This window comes from Callorhinus ursinus, unplaced genomic scaffold (assembly GCF_003265705.2).
Source record: "Callorhinus ursinus isolate GAN/ISIS: 27379988/994484 unplaced genomic scaffold, GSC_fseal_2.0 scaffold23, whole genome shotgun sequence".
Lineage (NCBI taxonomy): Eukaryota > Metazoa > Chordata > Mammalia > Carnivora > Otariidae > Callorhinus > Callorhinus ursinus.
The window spans coordinates 7,766,982-7,783,066 of NW_027397085.1; the positions used below are offsets into that span (position 1 = coordinate 7,766,982).

The window sequence follows — 16,085 nt, forward strand, 5'->3', positions numbered from 1 at the left end:
GAAGGAGTCAGCCATTCAAAGAAACCAGGTGAAGAACACTTGATGCAGAGCAAACAGCTCGAGTATAGGCCCTAAAGCAAAAATGAGTTTAGTGCGTTCACAGAACAGCAAGACCAGGATGGCTAAAGTGTTAAGTACAAAGGTAAGGTGAGGAGAGCAGGCAGGGACCATCCCATATAGGACATGATTAAAAAAAACCGCAAATTTGCCAGAGAGAAAGACTGCAGCTCAGTTATTCTTCAGCCAGTTACTATTTCGGGCAAAGAGCCCTTGATTCTAAGCTGGTTTATAAATTCAATACAAAAAGTTTTCTCACGAAATTTCTTGGGGTCTATTCCGAACTTACCATGGAGCCTCTCTCAATATACCCAGCACTACTCAAAAATATACAAAAGTAATAAAGGTATAAAAGCTTTTAATGACTTCGCGAATGACCGTGGCTCTGAAAAGATTCCAGACCTTCAACTCTGCCACCCACAACTGCTACTCTCAGTGGCAAGAGTATCAATTGTATTGTGTAACTCTTAAGGAAGGGAGTATTTCTCTTCCTTTTCTTGTTTCTTCCTCTTGTTTCATGACACCCCTCTCTGGTAGCTACTAGGATTATTCCATTTGATCATGAATTGTATTTTCCCGATTGAAAAAACCAAGGTACTGAGTGGTCAAGCAATTTGCTAAAGGTCAAACAGCTATAAAATGCTGAAGTCAGGATTCTAATTGAGGCTGACAACTGAACCCATACAATTCCTACGTGCAATTCAATTTCCTTCCAAGCTGAGAACTTTATAAACTAAGAACAAGGAACAAATAAAGAAAATGAAAATGAAAAATACAAAAGCATAAATAAGAATAAAATATTAGTATATGCACAGGAAAGGTGGAAAGGAATGCTCCAACGTGGTGACCATCATTATCACTGGAGATAGAGTTAACAGTAACCGTCCTACTTAATTAGGTTATTTCGTGATTATGAATTCAGTTTAGCTCTGCATGAAGTTTCTCATTTTTTTAAAGGTTTATTTTTAAGCGTCCCCTAAGACTCCAAGAAAAAAATGTCTTCACACTGGGTGAATATTAAGCAAATCATAGCTGGCAAAGAGCTGTGGAGAAGTGCTGGGGGTACAGGAGGGAAGAAGCAACAATGGCTAATGGCTATAGGTGCACCGAAGGCACGAATCATGGGGAGAAGGTGGAGGAAAACACACCATAAACCATTATGTGAGTCAAATGCAATTGTATCAGGCTCAGAGTCCAACCACCTAAGGTCCAAGCACAGCTTTGCCAGTGGCTTGATCTTAGGCGAGTTATTTACCTGGCTAAGCAGGCTTCCTGACCTGCCTTAATGGTGATGATGACAATACCACCCATTCTCACAGAGCTGTGGTGACGATTAAAACAACTAATCAGTGGGAAGCGTTTACTACAATGCCTGGCAAGCTAACCTGACATGGCAAATGTGAGGCCATACATAAATATACACAAGTAAATTTAACTTCTACCAATCTAGGATTTCCTAAGTCCGGAGTGGTTCTCAAATGTTAGCATTCAAGAATCTTGAAGGGCTTTTTAAAAAAACACTGACTGCTGGGCCCCACCCTCAAAATTTGATTTAGTTACTTTTTTTTTTTTTTTTTTTTTAAGCAAGCTCCATGCCCAGCATGGAGCTCAATGTGGGGCTTGAACTCAAGACCCTGAGATCAAGACCTGAACTGAGATCAAGAGTAGGGCGCTTAACCAACTGTGCCACCCAGGTGCCCCTGATTTGGTTACTTTGTAGGAAGATCTAGTGATCTATGTTTCTAACAAGTTCTCAGGTGATGCTGAGGCTACCTGGGTAGCACACTTGGAGAACGACTCCTCTAGGACACTGGTCTTCACCCTATATGTGCAAGAGCCCACCTATAGAGCCTTGGAAAATGACATAAGCCAAGCCCACACTCGCAGAGTCTGATTAAGCAGGAATGTTTGGATTCAAGCCCCAGGATTTGTGCTATGGTTTCCCCTTCCCCCCCTTTGATCTTTGTCTCTAAAGCTCCACAGATAAATCTAATACATGTTGGGGTAGGAAGCCTCAGTCCTAAATAATGCAAATAGCATAAAACTTGCACATTTGCCCCGCAAAGCAGTGGGTGATGGCCCGTGCCTGTCAGTCTTCTTCCTGACCCATATTATCGAGTGTAACTAGAATACTCACCCTGATACTCTTCCAATGCCTGTAATAATGCCACCGGCCGGGACCTCCTCATTCATATATAACTGGTAACCTGCAAACTGAGATAATTCCAGAAATGGAGACCTGAAGGGAAGAAAGGATATCGCTTGAATTATAGTCATTTTTTTTTAAAAAAAAAAGCATATTTAAAAAGTTAAATATGGAAAAGATTAATGAGCCAATGTTTCAAGTATGCATGCTGTATATATATATATATATATATATATATATATAAAACCTACTAAAAAAAAAATATTTAACCAAAATCTGGGGTGGATATTTTGAGGAATTACACATTATAGCCATACAATAGAATACTAGGTACCTATTTTAAGAGATGTTGTACAAATACGTTTATTAGTAGAGAAAGAGACTAGCACCTAACACTAATGTAAGCCCCCACCCAGCACCAGGCTCTCTTTTAGGAGCTCCAGAAACCTAACTCATTTGTTCCTCAGAACCACCTCCTGAGGTGGATCCTATTATGATCCCCATTGACTGATGATGAAACTAAAACACAGAAATTAGGTCACGTGTTTAAGGTCACACAACTAGTAAGGGGCAGAACTGGGTTTTAATAAGCAATCTAATCCCAGGGACCAGGCTCTTCACCACTGTATTTATTACTCTACCTTTCACTTACTTAAATGTTCAGGATCCAGTAAGTGGTGGGGAAAGGGTGGAATAAAACACCACATTTAGGGCGCCTGGGTGGCTCAGTCATTAGGCATCTGCCTTTGGCTCAGGTCATGATCCCAGGGTCCTAGGATCGAACCCCGCATCAGGCTCCCAGCTCAGCGGGAAGCCTGCTTCTCCCTCTCCCACTCCCCCTGCTTGTGTTCCCTCCCTCACTGTCTCTGTCAAATAAATAAATAAATAATCTTAAAAAAAAAAAACAAAAACACATTTAGTATGATTCCGTTTCTCTTGTAAAAAAAAAAAAAAAAACAGTGGCTAAGGGGCACCCGGGTGGCTCAGTCAGTTAAGCATCCAACTCTTGGTTTCGGCTCAGGTCATGATCTCAGGGTCATAAGCATGAGGTCGAGCCCCAAGGCAGGCTCCCCACTCAGCAGGGAGTCTGCTGCCTACCCTCTCTCTCCCTCTACCTCTGCCCCTCCCCCTGCTCATGCTCGCTCTCTCAATATATAAATCTTTAAAAAAAATGTGTCTAATATGCATATGCACAAGAACATTCTAGAAGGATATACACTTGGTGTTAACAGTGTTTGTCTCCAGGTTGGAGGTACAGGTGCATGTCATAAGAAATACTTTTGGAGTCCTCGTTCCCTTCTCTCCACGTGCACTCCCGGTCTCCCGTGCCAATCCTTCAGGAAATCCTGATGGGTTAGCTGTCTTGACAACATGCCTAGAACCTGACATCCTCATCACCTCCACTACACTCTCCTAGTCCAAGTCACCACCATACCTCCCTTGAATCACTGCCACATTCCTCTAACTCCTCTTGTGCTTCTACCCTTGCTGCCCCCAGGCTACTCACAAAACAGCAGCTAGAATGACTCTTTTCAAATCTAAGTCAGATAGATCATAAGTCTCCTGTTCAAAACCCTACAAAGTCTCCTCATTTCACCCAGATTAAAAGCCAAAATTCTTACACTGATCTACAAGGTCTTATGGAGTTGAACCCCATCTCTACTACTCTCCCCTTCATGCCTTCTTACCCCTGACACACCAGCATCTGGGGTTCTTGGGCGTATCAATACATCCCGCACATTCCCACCTCAGGGCCTTTGCACTGGCCATTCCTTCTGTCTGTAACACTCTTTCACCAGTATCTTCAGGGCTCTCTCTCTTCACTCCTTCAAATCTTCGCTAAGATATCACCTTCTCAAAGAGGCCTACCCTAACCACCTTATTTAAAACTACAACTTGACCCTCATCTTCTCCCTTACTCTGATCTAATTCCTTTTTTCCCATAACATTTATCACCTTCTAATATACTATATAACTTACCACATTTATCATTTATTTTCCATCTCATGCTCCTACAATGTAAACTCCAGTTGAGTAAGGATCTTTGTCTGTTTTGTTCACTGATGTATCACTATCTCCTAGGACAGTGCCCGACAGTAGCCTCTCAATAAAGATTTGCTGTTGAATATACAGAAGTTGCACTGTTCTTCTAGGCTTTAGCTTATGTAGGTAAATATTGCCAACTCAGTCTTGGGAAGGACCATCTCTGTACTTTTCTTGCTATGATTGAATTATGTCTGTATCTGCTTGCCTCCTTCTCTAGACTTTTCCATTCTGCATTCTCAGCTCACTTTCTCCTTTTTCATTTGTGACCAGAACATTTATACAACTATAAAATGGTATCCATTCTTATTATGAGATAGTGTGAATTTTACCTAGAAGTCTTTAACACTTTCTGTGGTTCTAAAATTACTGTCAACAATAAACATAATCCTAGAAGTAGTCCTCCCTTCAATATTTTTAGTTTCCCCCAGTTGTAACAGCATTCCTTTACAAGGCCTAACACATTAGCCCCGACAGAGTTCGTAAAAAGCCAACTTCTCTAGACTATAGATTACTCTTATGGGAGAACTACCAAGATTTCTGATTAATGGCTATGTGGCCTATATGTTGTACAGAAGGTCCCAGTGATTTAAAGGCTTTTTGAAACTATTAATTATGACTATAATTTATATCCTTTTGCTTACCTGATGAAACTTTGTTCTTTATATATAATAAAATATGTATATGTAAAAAAAAAATTTGTTGTTGAATCTTAGGGTAAGAGCCAGAATTTAAAATCATTTATTTATAAAACTGTCTAAGAGAGTACCACAGACTAGAGAACACTGAGTTAGCACTTGGGATATACGAACCCTGGGTCTATAAGACTGTCCACTCTTTCTCTGGCTAAAAGTTTTCCTCTTGATTTGTGGAGTTCTCGGGCTTTCTCATTACCTCCTAAGATAAAAACATGATTAGATTAGACTGACATCATGTAAGGTCTCCAATTAATTTAAGGCTAGAAAAACATAAAACAGTGCAAAATATAGTGCTTTTAAAAGTTCAATATATCTTCTGAGAAACAGCTAATTTTCAGATCATTCACTCAACTTACAAGCTTTAGTTTCTGAAGTAAATAAACTAGAATTAAAAAAAAATCGATCCCTGATTTCATAGCATATCATACATTTTCTGAATTCGATGGTAATTACTTAAATAACCTAGTATCTTCTCTGCAACTCATACACTGTAAATACTGCCTCACCTACACCACATTTATTAAATACCTGCCACAAATACCTAGCACTCTGCTACATACTATATGAAATTTGAAAAATTCCTACCTTCATTTGTTCCAGGTAAAAAGCACTATTTTAGAAATGACCTCCATGATGAGCACAGCAGGACTTACCTAAAGGTAAGTGACCCCTAACTTTTTACACTGTCTCCAAAGAGGAGAGAGTTGCACACCAAATACATCAGTTAAAAAGTCCAGTTTTGTTAGCATCTTCAGAGATTGTCTTCGATGTTTCCTGATGTTGTTCTAGACCAAGAAAATTACAGTTGTTGAAGAGTCCATGAGGTCACCAGATGAGGCTGCTTGAGGTGCACAGCACACCAAACCTCCCCCAGACTGACAGCGGCCGGGCTCAGTGTCTTAGGAATATCGACAAGCCACTTCTCAGAAAGCCAAGGTATCAGATCAGAAACAGAAGGATCACACAGTACCTTAATGTTTAGTTTCACTGCTGCCCACGAATTTCATCTTAATTTGCTCTCAAGCTAATGAAGGGTTCAGCTATTTAAGAAAGCTATTTCTCTGGGTTTGTTTTTTGTTTTTTTTTTTAGGTGAGAAAACAAGTTCTTATCTACTTCAAGCTTCCAAGTATTATTTTTCAAACCAGGCCTCTTTAAGGGGATTTTTTTTTTTTTCTGAAGGGACGGATGGCATATCTCTAAGATTATATCTGCCTTAAGCTTACCAAGAAAATTTTATCACATATCTAACCTTCTTTTAAAATGAAAATAATTCTGGGAGGCAAAGATTTAGTTCCAAAACAGTGTAATTAGGTCAAATCACTGTTCTCTTTCTCCCAACCACTTAGAGGAAATGAGCTCCTCTACTGAGGTGGGTTTGGGTGTAGGAGGTGAGGATATATGAAAGGAGGGGAGATACAGGTTACCAAGGGACAGAGGAAACTTCTGGAAGAGGCACATTATCTTTATTGTGATCATTTCACACGTATGTCCATATGTCAAAACTCAAATTGTACATTTTAAATAATGCAGTTTATTGTATGTCAATTATACCTTAATAATAGTGTTTAAAAATAAATATTAAAAGAAAAATGAGCCTAAGGCACTGAAAGAAAAGCCAGGCCTTGCTGAGGGTCTTTAGAGAGTCAGGGGACATAAGTGCCTGCGAAGGGGTGGCCAGAGAGTCTGGAATGTCACAGAGGTGGTAAGATATACGCATATTCTTTCACAAGGACTTAAGACAAAACCGCTCTTTCTTAATTCTGCCTAGAGTCTGAATTTGCAATGTGGAACAGCTACTGAATTCTGGTTTTGTTAGGAAAACCCAGAAACAGGGCTATCCTTGATGCAGATTCTCAGATCACAGAATTAAGCTCCTCGGGCATTTAAACTAGCCTGTGACAGGACATCTGGATGGCTCGGTGGGTTAAGTGTCTGCCTTTGGCTCAGGTCATGATCTCAGGGTCCTGGGATCAAGTCCCACATTGGGCTCCTTGCTTGGCGGGCAGTCTGCTTCTCCCTCCCCCTCTGCCTGCTGGCCGTCCCCCCACTTGTGCTCTCACTCTCTGACAAATAAATAAATAAAAATTTTTAAAAATAAAAAAATAAATAAACTAGCCTAGGATATGTAGATAGCCACAGAAACAATGTGACACCGCACATCAGTTTTCCGAAGATTATTCTTAAAGATTCTGTGCTATCTCCGTTTCCACAAACTCTGAGATAAAAAAGCCTGTTTCCTTCAGTCTCGTATACCATATGGCACTGATTCTAATATACACATTTTGTTCACATTTTAACATTCCTGAAATCAGGAAGCATTTTACAGTTTACAGGACCTTTAATCGCTGTCAGCTGGGGACATCACAACACATCTGTCCACCCGTGCCTGCACAGCACAAATGTCACTTCAACTGTACTACATGCATTGCTCGAACTATGTGCATCAAGGGGCGCCTGGGTGGCTCAGGCGGGTAAGCATCTGCCTTCGGCTCAGGTCATGGTCCCAGGGTTTTGGGATCAAGCCCTACATCGGGCTCCCTGCTTCTCCCTCTGCGTGCCGCTCTCCTGCTTGCGCGCGCTCTCTCTCTGTCAAATAAATAAATAAAATCTTAAAAAAAAAAAAAGAATCTTATTTTGGAAATGGCTTTCAGTTTCAAGTCACGTAGCCTTCTAAAGTAAACTTGACACTGACCAATAATGGCACAGTCAAATTCAACGTGGTATTTGTTTATACATTAATATTTTACATTCCCCACATGATGCAATTTCTTCCAAGCAAAAGGATGTCTATTATGTCCACAACTTAACAGAAAATAATGACAATCTGCAAAGTTCTTAGGAAATCTCATTTAATTAGCAATAAACCCACACAGAAATTACTTCCAAGTTATATAACAAAATGCATAATTATGCAAAATAAGTACCTAGGATGAATATAACGAACAGAAAATGTTTCAGTTGCTTCAGGCAAAACAAAAATTTCAGTGGATGCCGTGGCTAAAATAAACCATAAGCAATGCTTTAAAATTGATGAATCTGAAATTTAACTGTTGCCCAGACAGTTGGCAGTGCTATAGGAGCAGAAAAACTGGCCAAGTAAGAGGAAAAAATAAAATGTCAGCACACCAACAAATACACAGTCTTAAAGAGTCAAAGCTCGCTGCTACTAGTTGTTCCTAGAACAATAACTATCAAGGATCATCTTCATTAACAGCATAAAATGAAGAATAAATGAATGTTTACCTAATCTTATTTCCTCTGCTCGTTCACGGAGTTGATTTACTAGTGCTTTCATCTGTTCATAGTTTTCCTAAAACAGAAAAAAAGAAAGGAAGAGTAATATTAGAAAGCAATTATTATTTTTTTTTCTTTTTAGCCACAGTAAGTTGATGAGAACACCACATGCCAACCCCATGTGGCTTCACGCAGGGCCACCCCCCACCCATGTGGCCTCTGTGTTGTGTCACTCCATTGGATGGAAAAGATGAATTCCTGCCTGTCCATCTTTGTCCAAGCTCCTCTTCCCGCCATCCCTCTCTGGTCCACGTATCCAAATCTTACCCTTCTTTAAAGCACAGATCATGTTGCCTCTCCTCTCTAACCCCATTTCTGGTCATTCCTACTCATTTTAGCATCTTTCTTCCATAAGCATCAACTGAACTTCATTGATTTCTATTTGTTTCCCTGTTTTAAGGAACATGAGCCCTTTGAGAGTGAGAATGCCGTCTTACTGTTCATGTCCCTTCAGTACCTGCCCCAAGGAGTTTCTAACCAATGCAGAAATACTTGCTTACTGATAAATGACTCTTAAAAGCAGAGCCCAGAGGAAAAAAACAGGTCCTATTTTGTTTTAAAAGGGAACAAAACTCTATGTTTGCACGTCTTTAGAAATTCTGTAGAGAATATACAGGAGACTATACACTGTGAGAGGTGGATAAAGGGTAGAAGGCCTAACTTTTTGCTGTTCTATAAATTTGTCTGATCAGCTCATTACTTTAGACCAGTAAGTAGCAAGTTATTTTTGAAAATTCCAAGCTGAACCACTAACACATTTTGCTCCCCACAATGTCTTTAACATCTCTGATTTAATTCCTTTTCCATGACAGTACTACACAGCTTTCCAGCTGTTCAAAATTAGATGAATTTACAGTCTTTATAGAACTCTAGTATTTCTTATTTTCTACAGCTCTAAGAGCTCCCAAGGTCAAGGTTTCTGCTACATTCTCTTGCTCTGCAAGATCCAGAAGACAAAAAAGAGAGAAGCAAGATACTGTTAGGGAAAGAACCTTTGCCCTGGAGTAGGGAGGTCCCAATCACGGTCTACTAGCCCTGTGACTACCTCCCTTCGAGGCCCACCAAGTCCTGTCTGTCCAAGGGCAGACAACCTGCCAACAACGAACTCCAGAATCTGCCTAGAACGTTGTTTCCCAACCTGGGCTGGACACTGGAATCACTGGGAAGCTTTGAAAAATAAAAACAAAAATAAACCCCAGAGATTCTGATGTCATTGGTTGCAGGTATGGCCTGGGCATTAATCACTTTAAGTTCCCCAAGGATTCAAATGTCCAACCAAAAGCAGAGCAACGCTGGTCCACAGTCTCCATTTCTGAGCTCCACTCCAGGCAAACTGGAAACCTACCAAAAAAGGGGATTTAGTAAAAGGCACAGTTCTTTAATCACCAGAACTTTTTCAGATTTCCATAGTGTTTGTTGATATTAATAGCATGAGGCAGTGAAAGCCAAGACTTTTGCTCTTAAGCCCAGGTTACAGATCCTGTTTACTCACATTTAGCCAATTCAGAAACTCCTAACTTTATGAACTGCCTCAGACTGAAACAGAGCTCTGCACCAGGGCACGTCTGTCCCGCCCGTCACCCAGGGGTGGTACTGCAGCAACATGTATTAACGCCACTTGAAGGGCATGAAGAGATTTTCAGCAGCCTTTCAAAACCCAACATCCCAAGCGTAAAGGGAGCTACCTCTGTCCCGAGAGCCTCCTGGGCTGAGAACGAGTCCTAGTAAGCAGGGCTGTGTCCTGAACTCCTTCGTCATCTGCGAGAGATCCAGCAGAGGGAGTTTGTAAGGAAAAGGCCTCCTTGGATAAAAAAACCGGGAGGCGGAGAAGAGCTCTGGGAGACGGAGTTGGTGGCCAACTCCCATCTGGAGCCAAAGGCCATCTTCTCGGTGAGGCTCTCTCATCTGACCCTGGGCTGCAGCTGCCACCCTGGGGCTCAGAGATGGGTGCTATTCTGGCCTCAGGCCCTGGGCTCCCTCTACCTGCTGCTCACCCCACAGGGTGAGGAAAGGATTGGATTACTATGTTGCTAAATAGAAAGGAAAGCAGATTATTTCACTGCACAGGCAAAGTTATTCTTTTTTGCTTGTTTTCTGCTTCAGGTCTATCTTGTCAACTGCTACCTTTATTCTAAGGTTAAAAATCCACCACATAGGTGGCTTAGTGTTTCAGAGACCTTCCCCCCCCCTTTTTTTTTAAGTAAGCTCTAGGCCTAACGTGGGGCTCAAACTCAGGACCCCAGAGAGCAAGAGTCGCATGCTGTACTGACTGAGCCAGCAGGGCACACCTCAGAAACCCTGATCTTAAGAATCCCCGTGGATGGCGAAGTGCCTTCATCAGGGCAGGCAGCCTTCCCAAATGCGCCACTATTTGGAATTCCACTTCCAATCTCTGTCACTCACAGCTCAGCAATTTCTCCAATTCACAAACTGATTCTGTGGTTTTTAACAAAAGACTTGCTCATTTTGAGTTTATGGCATTTCTCGAAAGGAACCTCATCCTAACTGTTAACCCTTGTATCTCTTCACTTTTTAGTAATCATTAAAAGATAATCTGAAAAATGCACTGTAGGAAAAGAGAGGCCACGTATATTGTTCCACATGTGACTCCAAGGTCAATAAAAGGAATTTAATGAGGCGCCTGGGTGGCTCAGTCGGTTAAGCATCCAACTCAATTTCTGCTCCGGTCATGATCTCAGGATTGTAAGATTAAGCCCCGCATTGGGCATGCTGGGCATGGAGCCTGCTTAAGATTCTCTCTCTCCATTTAAGAAAGAAAACAGATGAACCTAGGGGAAGGGAGGGAAAAATAAAATAAGGTGAAATCAGAGAGGGAGACAAACCATAAGAGACTCTTAACTATAGGGAACAACCTGAGGGTTGCTGGAGGGGAGGGAGTGGAGAGATGGGGTAACTGGGTGATGGGCAATAAGGAAGGCACTTGATGTAATGAGCACTGGGTGTTATATGCAACTGATGATTCACTAAACTCTACCACTGAAACCAGTAATATACTATATCTTAATAACTGATTTTAAATTTTAAAAATATAAATTTTAAAAAAGATTCTCTCTCTCCCTCTCCCACCCCCCTGCATTCACTCTCTCCCTCTAACATAAATAAGTAAATGAAGGAAGGAAGGAAGGAAGGAAGGAAGGAAAGGAATTTAGTGCCAATGCAGAAAAAACCTGAATACCTATTATCGCAGCAAGGTATGTGAAAGGTTAATACATTTACCTAGGAATAATCCTATTTTGTTAGTTTAAAATTGATAAAATGATGGGATGCCTGGGTGGTTCAGTCGGTTAAGTCTCTGCCTTCAGCTCAGGTCATGATCCCAGGGTCCTGGGATGGAGTCCCACATCGGGCTCCTTGCTCAGCGGGGAGTAAGCTTCTCCCTCTGCCTGCCGCTCCCGCTGCTTGAGCTCTCTCCCTCTCTCTCACAAATAAATAAATAAAATCTTTAAAAATAAATAAAGAAATAAAATTGATAAGATGAAGAAAAAATGTTTTTTTCCAGTGACATTATATGGGGCTAATTCTCAAGCAAGTCCATCCACTCATTATGACATACTATCTTCTGCTCAGTCTTGCTTAGCTCAACAGCACTAGGATACGAACAGACAGGTTAGAGCATGACAAAGTGAAAAGGTAGGGGTTTCAGCAACATTTTCAGCTCCCCTTAAATGGGGTTTGTCATTGTTGTTAATGGAAGAAAGCTGGGGCACCTGGATGGCTCAGTCGGTTAAGCATCTGCCTTCAGCTCAGGTCATGATCTCAGGGTCCTGGGATCGAGTCCCGAATCAGGCTCCCTGCTTAGTGAGGCATCTGCTTCTCCCTCTGCCCCTCCCCCACCCCGAACTCCCACTCATGCTTGCGAGCTCTCTCTCTCAAATAAATAAATAGAAAAAGAAAGTTAACTTTCTTCCATGGAAATTTTCAAACACATACAAAAACAAGAAGACTAGCATAATGAAATGTAGCCAATGTCCTTCAACAATTAATTATCCATATGTGGCTAAAGTTGTTTCCTTCTTGCCCCACACCCCCACCCTGAATTATTTTGAAGAAAATCCTAGACATAGCACTCCTTTTGTAGCCAGTGTTTCCAAATCTCCAAAAGATGAGGACCATTACTGAGTATCAATAATCTGTTAAAAACAGCAAATACCCAGGGGCGCCTGGGTGGCTCAGTCGGTTAAGTGTCTGCCTTCAGCTCAGGTCATGGTCCCAGGGTCCTGGGATCGAGCCCCGCATCGGGCTCCCCGCTCAGCCGGAAGCCTGCTTTTCCCTCTCCCTCTGCCTGCCACTCTGCCTTCCTATGATTCTTTTCTCTATCCCTCTCTGTCAAATAAATAAATAAAATCTTTTAAAAAAAACAGCAAATACCAATTAGTGAAGACATTTCCTCAACTGGCAAATAGATGTTTTTTAAAGTTTGCTTATTTAAATAGGACTCTATGGAAGGTCTGTATAGCCACAATTGGCTGATGTTTCTTAAGTCTTTTCTGAAATTTAAGTTCTCCCATCTTTTTTTTTTTTGTCTTGATATGTTCTGTTTGTCCCATAGACTTTTCCCCGCAATGCTAAGTGTATCCTCCCAGTGTCCCTTAACAAGTTCTCATTCCCTTGAAGATTGAGAGGCTGATGGAATTCTGCTGCGCCCTTAGTTTTTTCCCCCACCCAGCTCATCAAGAATTAGCTGACCTCCCTCCACCTGCACTCTACCTCCCAGTCTCCTGTCAACTTTGCAAAACACAAGCATCAAAGTTTAGAAGTGATGAAAAATAGTTCCCACGTGCACAGAGAAAACAAGTAACTCTCTACTAAAGTGTACTTAAACCGAAGGCACAATCACTACAGGCTCTGACATCACCCAATTTAGAACAAAGTCAATCAAAACTAAAGCTAGTTATATGAGGGCTCTTTACCCTAGCTAAGCCAGCCTCCCAGTTAAGAAATAAAGGAAACTGTCTCTAATTGCCAAGGCTTTCTGAAGCACATGGCCATAAGAAGTGACAGTGAACAGTACATATTCCTAGCTACTAAGAAAATTGTGAAGAGAAACCGAACCATGGCCAGGGCTCCCATGTGCCATCTCCCATCCAAGGCATGGCTTTATCTTTCATTTCCCTCTTGTGGGTTGTTTGCATCAAAGTTTACTACTTGTAGGGGTGGCTAGGTGGCTCAGATGGTTAAGCGTCTGCCTTCGGCTCAGGTAATAAACCCAGGGTCCTAGGATCGAGCCCCACATCAGGCTCCTGGCTCAGCGGGAAGCCTGCTTCTGCCTCTGCCTCTGCCTCTCCCCCTGCTCAGGCTCTCTCTCTCTCTGTACCTCTCTGTCTCAAATGAATAAATAAAATCTTAAAAAAAAAAAAGTTTACCACTTGTAGGTAGAGGTCCCAGAAGATAAGGGTACACCTAAGTGAAATCTTTTAACATCCAACATATGAAGAACACATCCAATCTCTCCATACTACTTATTATCTGCGGCAGGCCCTGAGAACTGCTTAGCCATATCCATTCTTCCCATCTTTCTTGATGATGAAATCCCACTTTTATTCAAGGTGACAACATGCCCCCGCTGAGAAACTAACATCCTAGCCTCCTTTTGTAGACAGGTGTGGCCATGGGACTTAATTCTAACCAAGGAAAGATAGGCAAGAAGTTGTTAGGCATGACTTCTAGAAAGGCTTCTTAAAAAGAGAACAGGCAGGCAGGGCGCCTGGGTGGCTCAGATGGTTAAGCGTCTGCCTTCGGCTCAGGTCATGGTCCCAGAGTCCTGGGATCGAGCCCCACATCGGGCTCCCTGTTTCTCGGGAGCCTGCTTCTCCCTCTGCGCCTCTCTCTCTGTCTCTCATGAATAAATAAATAAAATCTTTAAAAAAAAAAAGCGAACAGGCAGGTGAGGGTGTCCTTTTGCCTACTCACCCTTCCTCCTCCTTTACCTGAACTCATACATAATAGGTGGCACTTCAGCAGCCACCTCTAGAGCATAACGCAGATTGTACTACGTGTCCAAAATTCTTCTGTCCCTCTGGACCATTACTGAATATCAATAATCTGTTAATAACAGCAAGGTTCAGTGTGAGATTATAGTTCCCCACCCACACTCCATGAATCTGTCCATTTTACCTGCTTGGACCAGTGGAATGTGGGCAAAAGTGAAGTGTATCAACTGCAAGCAGAGGCTCTAAGAGGGACAGTGTTTCCATACTCTCCTCCTGTGCCCCGGCCTTCCATTAGGAGAGGAGCATCTCTCAGCAGCCACTGTCCCTTCTGCCTGGGTTCTGGAATCAAAAACAAATAGAGCAGACCTGCATCGGACGCACTGCCCAGGCAAGAACTGCCACAACGAACCCATAGATCCCAGAGCAAAAGGTAAATATTTGTTCTTTTGGACACAGAGATCTTGGGACTGTCTGCTATTCAGCATTACTGAAGCAAAAGCTGGCTAAACAGATCCTGAGATGACGATGTGGAAAGAAGAAAAAGTTGCAAGAGCTGATATTTCTTGAGGGCTTATTATATCCCAGACCATGTTGTAAGTGTCACTAACTGTCCTGATGACTCTATGACATATGCAATTATTAATGCTACCGTACACCTGAGGTAACTGAGGCACACAGAGGTTAAGTAGCCCCAAATCACTCAGCTAACAAGTAGTAGAGCTGGAATTTAAACCAAGGCACACTAGCTCCAGACCCTTGCTCTTACACCAATATGTTACACTGTATATGCCCACTCATAAGGACCCCTGTTAACACTTTCGCCTATTTCCCTTCAGGGTTTTTTTTTTCTCCGTGGAAATATGTTGTTAGTTTTTAACACACATGAAAGACTAGACCAGTGCCTTTTGCATCCTACCACAACTACCTCCCTAATTACTAGTGCACAGCCGAGACCAGAACATTAAACACCTGACACAGAGAAAGGAGTTATATGCTCAGGCCCACACTCCCTAACCCCTAGCTAACAGCCACCATCAAAAACAGACTGAACCTAAAGCCGAAAAAGATAGTAGACCAGAAAGCTCCAGGCCTTCATTCTCCACAGACACACCCCAAAATGACCCAAAACTGGCTAAAATAACTTTTTAGAAGCTCCAGAAAATAGTCAAAGGCCTACAGCAACCACAACACCCAGCCAAGAAGCCATATTCCAAATGGGAGGAAATCTATCCTCCGTACTGCCACCGCACTGATGATTCTACCACGTCCATAGGATTTTGCAGCTTCTCCACGTTAAGTTTCTTAGCAGACAGCCTGCAAAATGAAACGTGAATGTGGCTTCTGCATGCAAGGCCCTCCACTACTCTCATCTACTCCATGAATTCCATACCCTAGTCATGACTTCTAAGTCCTCATACCCACTATATATACTCTTTCGTAACTTGCTTATCTATGTTCTCATAACTCCCTTAGTTTGTATAGTCTTGCCTTTCCTCCTCAGCCCTGAACCTGGCCAGCTCTCACCCAAAGATCAAGATCCAACTCACTCATCGCTTCCTATCTGCAGCTTTCTGTAACTACCTTTTCAAGCTTTAGACACCACTTATCATAATGCACTACAGTTACACGCTTTCTTGTCCATCTTCCCCACAAAATTATGATTCCATTCCTACACACCTATACCAAATACCTAAAATTCTACCTAGACCACAGAAGCCACTTAATATTACTGAATTAAACATTCTTTCCTGACCCCAGAAAAATCTAGACTCTTGGAAGACTCTAACTAGCTATTGTTTCTGACTCAGCCTGCTTATTTTCTTTCAATTTCAAGAAACTGTTTAAAATGTCTTTTCTGAAAGTTATCTGTACAATTTAAACGTTATCTGTATAAG

At 41.9% G+C, this 16,085-nt stretch overlaps 1 protein-coding gene across 5 annotated transcripts in view; it reads right to left on the bottom strand.

The window, feature by feature from the left end:
- The window catches only part of MCCC2 (methylcrotonyl-CoA carboxylase subunit 2), a 78,979-nt gene that overhangs the window by 61,939 nt on the left and 955 nt on the right, over nt 1-16,085 (bottom strand). For 3 of the 5 annotated variants that reach the window (XM_073905367.1, XM_025892869.2, XM_025892868.2), the window contains exons 2-4: nt 8,189-8,255; nt 5,059-5,143; nt 2,195-2,296 (exon numbers count right to left, since the gene is read on the bottom strand). In XM_073905367.1, the coding sequence (XP_073761468.1) occupies nt 2,195-2,296; nt 5,059-5,143; nt 8,189-8,255 (254 nt within the window). Of the gene's footprint in view, nt 1-2,194; nt 2,297-5,058; nt 5,144-5,529; nt 5,730-8,188; nt 8,256-14,374; nt 14,530-16,085 lie in introns of all 5 variants that reach the window. The other 2 variants (XM_025892870.2, XM_073905368.1) reach the window with 2 other exon arrangements.